The sequence below is a fragment of the Elgaria multicarinata genome, chromosome 7, assembly GCF_023053635.1.
Source record: "Elgaria multicarinata webbii isolate HBS135686 ecotype San Diego chromosome 7, rElgMul1.1.pri, whole genome shotgun sequence".
NCBI lineage: Eukaryota > Metazoa > Chordata > Lepidosauria > Squamata > Anguidae > Elgaria > Elgaria multicarinata.
The window spans coordinates 81,459,071-81,471,369 of NC_086177.1; the positions used below are offsets into that span (position 1 = coordinate 81,459,071).

Here is a 12,299-nt window from a genome sequence, read left to right on the forward strand (position 1 = left end):
CAATTGCTAGCTGTCTGATGCTGATAAGGGTATAATCCACGTGTTAACTATTACATAGCTACCCAATTTCCTCTGTTTGCTTTACTATTCTCTCACTGAGAAGAGGGGTTTCTAGGGTGACCATATGAAAAGGAGGACAGGGCTCCTGTATCTTTAACAGTTGTATTGAAAAGGGAATTTCAACAGCTATCATTTGTATATATGGAAAACCTGGTGAAATTCCCTCTTCATCACAACAGTTAAAGCTGCAAATGCCCTGCCCTCTTTTAAATCTGGTCACTCTAGTTTAGCTCCTGCACGTTAACTGTTGTGATGAAGAGGGAATTTCACCAGGTTCTCTGTATATACAAATAACACCTGCTGAAATTCCCTTTTCTATGCAACTGTTAAAGATACAGGAGCCCTGTCCTCCTTTTCATATGGCCACCCTAGGTTTCCCCCCTCCCTGTGTAGGAATGTTGGGACCTATTAATCACAGGGAAGGTAATTCATTACATTCCTATGATGCTTTCTGCATATTCTAAAATATCAGAAAAGGGTATAAAGGACTGAGGTAAGCTTAACCAATTTGGTCTCACTCCATGGGGGAATATGCACAACCAGCCTGCAGAACATTTGGTCCTGGGAATGATCTGTAATATGCTGCTGATTGGGGACCGCCGACATATTCAGCTGTGAGCTAAAGAGATGTGTGAGCTTTCTTTGTATTTTTTTTATTCTGCTTTCATTTTCTATCGATAAACTCTTATTCCTTTCACAAGTGGTCTGGTTTCATCTTGGTAAGCCAAAAAATCTACTTTGACTGGGTCCTGAATAGCTCAGGCCTCCAGATTAATACAAACATTTGTTCTCCCTTAGAAGATTTGGGAATGCTGCTGTAGTCAATCTGTGATTGGCTTACTGGAATCTTCTTTGAGTTGTCACTGGTTTACGCATAAAAGCGGGAGGCTTGGACCATTTGTCTTGGTCTCATGTGCTAACTTGCTTTCAATTTGGTGAGCTTTTGAATCCTGGATTGGGCCCTGTCCTGAATTACTTAGTGTTTTTTTTTTTTGGCCTGGGGCATTGTTCTAAAGGTTTCTCTGATTTTTTGTATATCTTTTTATCCCTTTACCTTTCCCATATGTAAATAAACTTTCCCTCTGAGCTGTGTGTGCTTTCTTCCAGGCAAACCTTAGTACTAATTCCAGAGCTTTCTGCTTGGTTACTTCCTACAATTTCACTGTGTCAGGCTTGAGGCTTGGGAATAGAGCAGGCTGAGATGAACATAAGGGGTAGTGGCAACTTATTTTGCTAATTGATTGCTCCTGGCTATACCACTCAGATTTAGAGCACACACCCCTCTCGCTTCACTATAATAATAAATAAAATGCTATATAATAAGATAAAAATATATTGTTCAGAGTGGAACAAAATGTAAGAATATAACCAGAGCCTTGTTGGATCAGACCAATGGCTTATCTAGTTTCGATTTTTAACTTGAATAGGGCTACAGTTATATTAGCAGATGATCTGTAGCATGGAGGGGTGTAAATGATATGTCTGGACCACTCCACTTAAATCAGAATCAGATCTCAATTGTATAGGTTAACATTGCAATTTATCAATATTTGCTTGGTTGCATTGTATTTTTTTCCAATGCTAGGAAAAAATGTTTGTGAATGACTAATCAAATTAAATTATTAATAAGTGCATCCTTCCCCCCACCTAATTAAAAAAATAAGTGAAACGCTAAATTCGCTTCCCCCAATAAAAAAAAAACTATTCCGCAAGCTTCTTTCATTATACAATTATACACTGTGCTTAAGCGCATATACAGAAATGTTTATGCCAAGGGCCTATACATTTGCCAATGAATATATCCTGCATAGCATTGTATTTCAGTTTGTTGTACAAGCCTCTCAGTGTAATCTCAGATCAGTCTGAAAATCCGATACAGCAGAGGCTTCCTTGCCTTAATTCCCTATTAAGGCTTCGCTGTCTTGTTTCTACATGCTGATGAAATGGTATGCTAATCTCCATATTCCTACTGTGAAGGAATCACATATATAGTACCCTCTATCCATCACTCACAAGGCTGCCAAAGACAAAATATTACTGCCCTGAAAGCTGTTAATGGGAATAGCGATTGTACTGTTATTACGGGAACGAGCAGGTAGAAGGACCAACGTATTGAAAGGCGAGCGAGACTCAAAGCGAATCCTGATTCAAATCATTTGGAAACTGGCATTAAAAAATTTCAGCTGCTCAAGCATCATTTCGTTATTCACTCAACACATCAGCCATTCATGGATGCCCACTGCATTTAGACATGACAGTTAGATGCGGCCAGGCAAACTGCATCTTTTCCTGCCTACTACTTGCTAATATGCATAACAATGTGTTTTTGTATATTTAAAAATGAGAAAGTGCTGAGGTGGAAAGCAAAAAAAAAGGGTGTGTGTGTAATTTTTCTTGCTAATGGACTGTGCGGATCTTCTGGGGTTGAGCACCCTGTCTGTCTCAAGCTAAATGAGTCATTTGACAGGATAACAAATTGGTTTCTCCATCCAGAGGTGATACAACTCCCCCTGCCTCCACGTACAAAGGAACTCTCTTCATAATAGACCTTATAGAAAAGGATGCATCCTGAACAGAGGGTGGAGAATCAAAATGCATTTGAGCAGTAATTGGGAGTGGGGACATAATAGAAGCAGCAGCAGCAACATCTAAGGCCGGGAGAGTGGAATTTTCAAGTTCTCATACCCACAGACCCTTTTAAGGCAGACGCTACTGCCTTAAAAAAAAAAAAAAGTATTAATTTTTCCTTATTGTCAGTCGCATTGGAGGCTTGTTGTCAGGTGGAAAGGGGGGATATAAATGGGACGGCCAGGAAACGGGGAGAAATCTAGTCTCCATAAGTCACTACAACCTTCCCCAACCTGGTGCTCTCTTGATGTTTTGGACTACAGTTCCCATTGTCCTTGACAATTGGCCATGCTGGCAGGGGCTGATGAGAGCTGTTGTCCAAAACATCTGGAATCTGCCCTACTGTAACTAAGCTTGAGTACACAGAACTGATTAGCAAGCCCTTGGGAGCCCTGTTGCACTAGGAAATAAAGTGTGCAGGGATGACTCTCCTTGTTAACCCTCTTTCCCAGCATCATTGGGAAACATCTAAGGTCCTCCTCCGGGTGCCTACCCCGAGTGAAGCTCGGAGAATGGCAACCAGGGAGAGGGCCTTTTCAGTGGTGGCACCTCAATTATGGAATGATCTCCCTGACGAGGCTCGCCTGGTGCCAACATTGTTATCTTTTCGGCGCCAGGTCAAGACTTTTCTCTTCTCCCAAGCATTTAACAGCAAATGCTGGGTTTTTTTTAACTGGCCCCAGAACAGTTGTTTTCAAATGGATATTGTCTGTTTTTGTTTGTGTTTTATGCTTTTTATGGGTTTAAATTTTGTATATTTCTTTTTAATGTTCACTGTTAACTTTTGTAAACTGCCCAGAGAGCTTTGGCTATGGTATATAAATGTAATAAATCATCATCGTCATCATCATCATCGGGCTCCCAACATCTAGCTGTCCAGTGGGCTACTAAAAGCCTGACAGCACTAGTGGTGATGTCAAGATTCCAAGCCCTCCTGCTGAAATATGTGGTAACAGAGACTCTCTGTGCTATTCACAAAGTCTTTATTCAGTAAAAACCAACCAACCAACCACACCTTTTCATACCTGTAGCACCTGTGAAGGCTAGGAGCTGTCTTCTAAGCCTAATTAGCCAAATGAAGCAAGGCAGCTGCCTAACTGGACGGTTTCCCACCATGCCCAATAGGCTTTTGCTGGACTCTTCCTTCAAGGAGGGCTGTCTTGACCCAACTTTGAACATGCAGTCAGTCTTGTTGACTGCCTCCCACTTTCTCTCAGCTCAGCAGACTCTGGGATCTGTCAGTTCTGATGCTCTCGCCCCCTCCGACAAAGATTGAGTACTCAAAGTGGAGGAGGGGGGAGATGGTCTTTGAACCTGAGTTTCTTGTTCGATAAGCTCTGTGCAACTTCACCAAAATAGAAAATCCTAATATTATTTTTATTATTTATTACACTTCTACACCTCTCCATAGCCGAAGTTCTCTTCTTGGTTTACATATCTCCATCGCAATAGACAGCTGTCAAGAGAATCCATGATTCTGAATATCACACTGCTGAAGTTAGTTATAAACTATTCAGGTGTTTACCTGCTCTTGTATAAGTCACAGTGTGTAGGGGGATGTGGGCATATGCTAAATTTGTTTGTTTTTTAATGGACCCCAGAACTGTCGTTGAAAAAAAAATGGATACTGTTTTACACTGTTGTTTTTATATTTTTGATGGTTTTAAATTTGTATACTTTTTAATGTTCACTGCTTTAACTTTTGTAAACTGCCCAGAGAGCTTCGGCTATGGGGCGGTATGTAAATTTAATAAATAAATAAATAAATAACACCTGCCTTCAAATGCCCAGTTTCCAGTTAGCCTTTTGTGCATTGAAAGCAAAGATATAAATAGGTCTCTGTAAGTGCATTCAGTGTAGTGCACTTACAGAGGGCTGATCTACACCAAGCAGGATATTCCACTATGAAAGTGGTATGGAAGCAGTATATAAAAGGCAGGAGCCACACCACTACTTTATAGCGGTATTGAAGTGAACTGACAACTGTTGGGGCCCATGACACATACCGCATACCACTTTCATAGTGTTATATTCTGCTTGGTGTAGATGTGTCATGGGCCCCAACAGTTGTCAGTGCACTTCAGTTTCACTATAAAGGAGCAGTGTAGATCCTGCAGTGCACTTCAATTCCGCTATAAAGCAGTGGTGTGGCTCCTGCTTTCATACCACTTTCATAGTGGAATATCCTGCTTGATGTAGATGAGCCCAGAGATTCTGTGATTCATCAGAAATCACCCGGAAACCCTGAATGAGGCATGGTTCACAATTAAAGAGCTTTTGTAAACACATTCAGCTGAGTGTGCTTACAGAGCCCTATACAGACCTATCTGGAAGCAGGGTGTGTGAAGAGATTGGAGGTGGGACCTACATGCATGCCCAGGTCTCCCTGCACAACTTTTGACCTAGATGGAAGCAGATGAATGCCTGAATAGGGCTATTGTCTTTGTTGAAAACAAGAACAAATGTGTACACAATCATGCATTTGGCACTTTAATTAGGAGTGCAGGATAAAACCATAGGATACAGTCTAATTGTTGGGTGTGACTGAGTGTATTAGGGGCTGTTTTTCCTTCTTACCAAGCCTCTGTAGCTCACATATTGCAGAAAAATTAATAACAAGTATTGTATTCTGAATCTTGATCTTTAATTGATATAATCCAGTTTTCACACACCAAAATATGAATTTTGCAGCTTGGGAATCTGTATGTGGTAACTGTAGATCTAAAACCCATATGAAGAGGGGGGGAGGGTTTTTCCAAATACATTTTCTTAACTTGAATTCTCTTAATTTAATTTATTTTACCACATTTCAGATGTAGAAGCTGTGCAGTAAGAAGTTTTAATTAAATAAATTAAGGGCATAATTCTCTGTATGTTGAGACAGAAAAAAAAAGTCCTGCAACTCCCAGCATTCCCCAGCCAGCCAAGTAATCAAGGGTCGCCAAATTATTTTTGCACCTGAGGCACAAAATTTCATAAGTGCCTTTCCCCCATTCCTTGTCAGTAAAAATAAAATAATAAGTTAAATATTGAAGAATGTTCTGATACCCAAAGTCAGCTTTGACTTAGAGGGTTGCCTAATGGTAGAGCCGGCCCTGTGTCACTTCATAATTGTCAGACTTTTTAGGCATAAAAAAGAGTTAAAATATAGCTGCTCTCCTTTCTTTTTAAAACTTGTTTCAGTTGTAGTGAATTCTTATTTGTGAAACTGATTGGTCTGGTCGCACGAAAGTGCAGATCTTTGTCATTTTTCAGCACTAGATTTATTATTATTCAGCACCATTTTTCAGCTAGATTTATTATGAATGATGAACCGCCAGGGTTTCATGTTACTCACTCAGCGGCCTCTCCTTTCTCTTCTTTGACTGCCTGCACCTCTTCCTGATGTGTTGCCTCAGCAGGTTCTGTGGATGGTTCAGCCTGATTGGGCTCAGGTCCTTTTTCTGGAGGCCCTGCCGCATCTAGAATCAGATGATTGGTAATAGCATTTAGGGTATTTTTATTGCAGAAAATTGATTCTTAAATTGAGAATAAGATCTTGTACGGATACAACAGAAAGGGCACAACAATGACTGTAAATTGGATAACCATTTGCTGCCTACGCACAGCAGAACATTCACTCTTAAGAAATCAAAGAGAAGAAGGGGAGAGAATTTAGAAGACAAAGGAATAAGTGGTACAGCATTATAATTCTCAGATTTAAGGCATTAATTCTTTATATATTAGACTGGTTTTGATCTAATCCAGACTTCCCCAATCTGGAAACCCACTGATTTCTTGTACTGCAATTCCCATCTTCCCCAGCAGGCATGGCCAACACATCTGGAAAGCACCAGGTTGAAATGGGTTGGGTTAACCTATCATGTGCAGCTAAGATCCACTTTACAAATTCCACAAGAGTGGACGAGGCACTGCAGGTTGTTTCTTTTTCAGGATTAAGCCCAGAGCCTTGGTCCATAATCCCCAATCATGTTCATTATCAGGTCAGCAAAGCTTTCTGATCCACAGTGTGAAGCAAGGTTGGAAATTCAATAGCATGCCAGGTGGCGAAACATAGTAGACTAGGGAGGAGAGCAAAGACTATAGTTGGGGTACAGAGGAAGGGACAAGAAGGGACATTAGAGAGAAGGATTTGGATACTGGGTCAGCAGAACTGTTCCAGGTCAGGTTCTTGCAGTAAGATCCTCAGACCTGAAAGTAGCAGTGATCCAGAACATAGAGGGAAGGGTAGCATGCTATCAGAAACTGTGGGTCATTGGCCCGTAGATCTGTCTCTATTTCCCAGTTAGGCAGCTCCTGGTTGGAATGAAGTACCTGAAGTTCCCTTGTCATGGGAGCACCGGGAGTAAAGAAATGGTGCCTCTACCTTAGAGTTTAGATCCTAGCACCTGACATTAATAGACAGACTAGAATAACATTTAAAATATTTAGGGAGGGGGGGTTAAAAGTGTAGAGTTACTTATTGGGCCTGTTCAGACAACACACAAAGGCATGGTTAGGCTGCTAACCCTTTTGCAGCAAATGGTTAGTGAGCATATTTAATCCATGGTTATGTACCCACCATGGTTAGGAATGGTTCACATGACACGCTAAGCCAAAATGTTTAACTCAAAATGCTTAACCACCATGGCTTAGCATGTCATCTAAACAAAGTCACTATAAGAAACTTCTTCCAGTTCTCTCATGTCAGTGAGAGCTGGAAGTAGGAGAGATAAAGCAGTTGTCTTCAAAAATTTGTAGGGCACCAGGTTGGGCAAAGTACTGAAGAGAGATATTCTGATGGTGGTGATAATGATGATGATTTTAAAGCAATTGCTCCTGTTCAAGAAATCCCTCTCTGAGCTGCTTTCTGGAACTTTGGGCTTTTTCAATAGTTTTAGTTAGAGAGCTTTTCTACATGAGCCTGTTAACCTGCTGTATCTACTTTAAGTTTCATTGCAGAATTGAGATTTGAGCTCTCAGAAAGAGCTTTTCTTTTCCTGTTTTTCCACTACATAACCTCTATATAGCGTAATGCTATAGCAGAATTACATAATTACATAAGCACGAAAATATATATTCTTTCCCTTTCAGAAATAATACTCCATTTTCCCCACTGAAAATAAATAAATAAATAAATAGAGGGAAAGAGATCTTAAAAAACAGAAGCAAAACTGGAAGCTGATGTCATCATCTAAAGAACCCGTAACCAACCATGAGTAAGGAATGACAAGCACAAAATACATGCCTCATGTAGAAAAGCTCTAAAAGATGGAAAAGATATAATCTGAATCATAGGCTTAAAGAGCCTGGAGAAATTTCTTTATCTCCTTTTGAAATGGGACATGATGAAATTGAAAATTCACCCACAACTACATTATGGCTTAGCCAGATTGATACAGTGATGTTTATAAGGCATCATTATTGTCACACTAATAATTGCTGTTGCATTTCATTGGTTTCTTGGATTTGCGTTTCAACAAATAGCTTGTAGAACTGCTACAAAACAGATGTTTATATGTCAGTATGAAATGTAAATTTGGGGGAGGGGGGTGTAACTGAGTCATTGTGACTGTGTCCTTTAAGATGACATTTAAGTATCCTGAGATGATTAATTTTTCTAATTAATCTTTGTTGGCATTTTAACTCTAATCCTAAAAACATAGACACAATCATCACTTTGATACTCTGCATAAAGGTGATGCAATACAGCATTAGTAAATCGGATATGATGATAGGAAAATAGCTTGGCAGCAAGTCTGAAATGTTTAAAGGGAATCTTTATTGTACACTGTAGTTTTTAAGATTCACAGGGGGTATGAGAAACTGGCAAGTCATAAATAAATCTTTTTGATTAATCGGTTTTGATTAATTTTATGACCATTAACATTATTCATACTAAAAGAGTTATGGCTTTTCCTGGTGCCAAGTCAAAATATTTGTTTGAAACTGACAATACTTGGAAAATAAACTAATAGAGGCTACACTGCATGTCCGTAAACTAACAAGTCAATACAGGTTTACAACCAGTGTATTCCAGTGATTGACTGATATCGAAAGGCTTCCGAGTGCTCACTTTCCATCCCCACCTGTTCCGAAAGCAGCTTGACAAATCCCTCTCTTTCTTGAGAGTCCATACAATGAATGGGCCAGTTTATAGAATCGGTAGCATCATGTGCTAAACTGTTCCTGGGAGGCACCACTTGAGACTGTAGGTTGGGGAATCACCTCTTTGAATGCTCTTGCTTGAGAATACAGAAAACTACTAGCACCTGAACATAGAAAACTACCATCTCAAGAAGACAACTCATTCGTCTTGACATATTGGAATTCAAGATCTGCACTGGCTCCATCTTCAGTCAGGAGCTATAGCAGGTTGGAATCCATGTTCAGTCCCCAATGATGCTCTGTCTCTTCTTCCCAAATGTGCATACTCACCCCAAGGGTGTTCTTAGAATCTTAACCATCTCTTTGCTTCCCAAGGCTGTGTGGGATGACTCTCTTGACTTCAAATGGACAAACACTCAAAGGAGTGGTTCTCTATGATGTCTACCATTGGGGAACCCCTTGCCAGTTCCAATTTGACAAGCATGAGGAACATAGCATTCTCACACCCTTGAAATGGGTTGCTACTAGGACAGCACAAGATGTTTTTATAAAGGGGAGCAGGTTTCACTTTCTTCAGAGCTGTGCTGCGATGTTAGTTATGGATTCTTCTACCTCCATCCCCCGTCCCTGTGTGTGTGTGTGTGTGTGTGTGTGTGTGTGTGTATTTATTTATTTATTGCATTTATATCCTGCTTTTTTTTCCTCCAAGGAACCCAAGTCAGCATACATAACCCTCCTCCTCTCCATTTATCCTCACAATAACAACCCTGTGAGGTAGGTTGGATTGAGAGGCTGTGACTGGCCCAAAGTCACCCAGTGAGTTTCCATGGCTGAGTGGGGACTAGAACCCGGATCTCCCAACTCCCAGTCCAAGTCTCTAACCACTACACCACACTGGCTCTCTTCTCTCTTCTGCTTGTTGAAGACAGCGACAGAGTTGGAGATTGCAGAGCAAGCTGGAAAAGACTCCCCCAGCTTCCTTGTTCTGACCATTGCCCAAAGGTGAAGGCTTGGTGAGCACTGCTTAAGGGTGCAATCCTATGCATGTTTAGACAGGAAAATGTTCCAGAACTCCCAGCAGTCCCCAAGCCAGCATGGCTGCATGGGGAATGTTGGGAGCTGTAGGACTGTTTTTTCCTGTCTAAACCTGCATAGGATTGCATCCTAAGTTAAGGAGTTAATGTCCGATCAAGACTCTGCTTCCTGAAGATTCAATTGGACACAGGATTAGACCATCATTGCTCCTTTAAAATGGTTTGCTAGTCACTTGCATTGGCTGATGCAATGATTTTAGTGGCTACTATTACAAAAGTAACTACTACCATCAAGTACTCCTGTATATTAAGAAGAGTGCCCGAGTGCCAGACTTGTATGTGGGAAAATGTATAGTTACAAAATTTACTGGGTAATCTACTATTTTGCTGCCTAGCCTACCTCACAGGATGGTTGTGAGGCTAAAGTTCTGCTCTCATTTCCTTGGATAAAAAGTAGAATGTAAATGTAAACTGTAAATAACAAAATATGCAGATCAAAATGCAGAATATTTGTTCATTTATCTCATTTTTTCACATATTTTAAAAAATCTTGTTTTAAAAAGTGAGCATTATAAATTTCACTTCTTCAAGCTTTTGCTGTATCTTTCCTCTTACGAGGGCATCTTAATGCTTCAGTTTAGAAATTCAAGCAATCTGAAGCTACCAAACCTCTACATTTTAATAATCAGTTCTAATGCTAATTGCTGACATTAATGTTGACAAAATGTATTAAGGGTATTTTATTTTGTTCTTTCCCTCCCTGTAAATGAAGATGTGGAGATCAAATCAGACTGATTTGCCTTTGCAAGATTCTTGATCATTATAAAAACAATGAAGAGAATCAGTTAAGTGTATACTATACATAATATTAGTATATTAAGTTATGTACTATACTAACTTAAAATGCAAATATCTGGCAGGGGGCGGGGAGAATGTTTTAGTCAGGCACGTATTTCTAATGGCTGCATCCAAAATGATAGCTATGAAAAACAGAGCTTGGGAGCACAAGTATATTCGTCTGGTTTTTGACATGGAAATATTCTATGGGTCTTAGTGGATCCTGCAGTGAACATGAACTAGCAGTGTGATGTGGCTGCTAAAAAATCTAATGCAATCTTAGACTGTATTAACAGAAGCATAGTGTCTAAGCCACAAATATTAATAGTTCTACTCTGTTCCAACCTCTCCAAAACTGCAACTTCCATTATCCATGAAAATTTGCTATGCTAGCTGAGGCTGATGGGAGTTGTAATCCAAAAACATCTGGGGGACACTAGATTGGGATGGCTGCTTTCTGTGATGATTGGACTGCAACTTAACTGGCATTAAACAAGACTATCAAAATGAATATGACCTTAATCCTATGCAATTGTCATTGGTCAGAACTTCATTGCGATTGGTAAACAACATAGTTGCACCATGTTTGAAGTACGAGTATAATTGCAGAGATGTATTATTTGGAGTATTAAGCTATAGCAATGGTTCTAAACTTCAGCTGGTAATAGTGGAATTTCATCTGCTCAAGGAATGCTACACGTTCCTTAACAGAGATGCTGGCTGAGGAATGCTGGGAGTTGTAGGACTTTTTGCTGTCTATTGCATCTTAAGGTATTTTACTAATTAACAGGTCTTTATGGCACAAGGAAACATGCTTTTTTTCATGGGAGAGGACCTCCCCCACACTTTGAAATGGTGCAGTCCGGGAAGAGCTGCACCATGCAACACTGCTGATTGTGTAGCTTGGCTTTGAGTCACCTCAAGGGAAATTCATTTAACAGTGCTCTGTGTCTTCTAGTTTCCTTACCCTTGTTGTTTAGGTGCTTTCCAAAATATCTCAGTGTGGATACAGGGTGCTTCATTATGGGAGGCCCATTAGTGATGGCCATATCCCACAACCAACCTGTGGCTGGCACCCAGAAAAGTCTGAGGGCCTTCCTAGATGAGAGTTTAGCCTGGTGCGAGGCCTGGGCTACCTGCTGTGCGTGCAGATGATGCACAGGGGATCCCAGGGTCAGGCCGGGATAAACCCTCCCTTGACCCGGGATAACCGGATCCACTTGTGGCCCGGTTTTTCCGCAGCCCCGGGCTGAGCCCGGAGCTGCAGAAAGTCTAGCAGGTTCCGCAGCTTTTCCCGGCTGCTTGCTTACTTGCGAGTAGCTGGGAGAAGCCCCGCTGTGCCCATCGGGGTGAGGGAATCGTGGTGGGGGGAGGAGTGATGGGGGCCAGGGGGGAAAGAGCAGACCCGGCAGGAGAGATGGGGGGGGGAAGAGCCTTTTCTTCCCTACCTTTTCGTTGGTGCGCTCCTGCGCACATGGCCCCTTTAACTTTTTTTTAAAAATGGAGGACGCAACGGGGCTTTCCTTTCCCCATTGCGTCTGACGTCTGGATAGGCGCGATGGCCCGTGCTAATTGTAGCACGGGCTCGCTGCGTCTGAAGACCGGATTCAAAGGTAGGTCTAGCAAGGCCCTCAGTCACCTCGGAGGGCCCGA

The 12,299-nt window shown here is 41.1% G+C and overlaps 1 protein-coding gene across 1 annotated transcript in view; it reads right to left on the minus strand.

Annotated features, from left to right (window-relative positions):
* CNGB3 (cyclic nucleotide gated channel subunit beta 3) overlaps nucleotides 1–12,299 on the minus strand; it is an 82,418-nt gene that overhangs the window by 54,941 nt on the left and 15,178 nt on the right. The window contains exon 3 of the mRNA XM_063131312.1: nucleotides 6,026–6,206. Coding sequence (XP_062987382.1) covers nucleotides 6,026–6,206 — 181 coding nt within the window. The remainder of the gene's footprint in view (nucleotides 1–6,025; nucleotides 6,207–12,299) is intronic.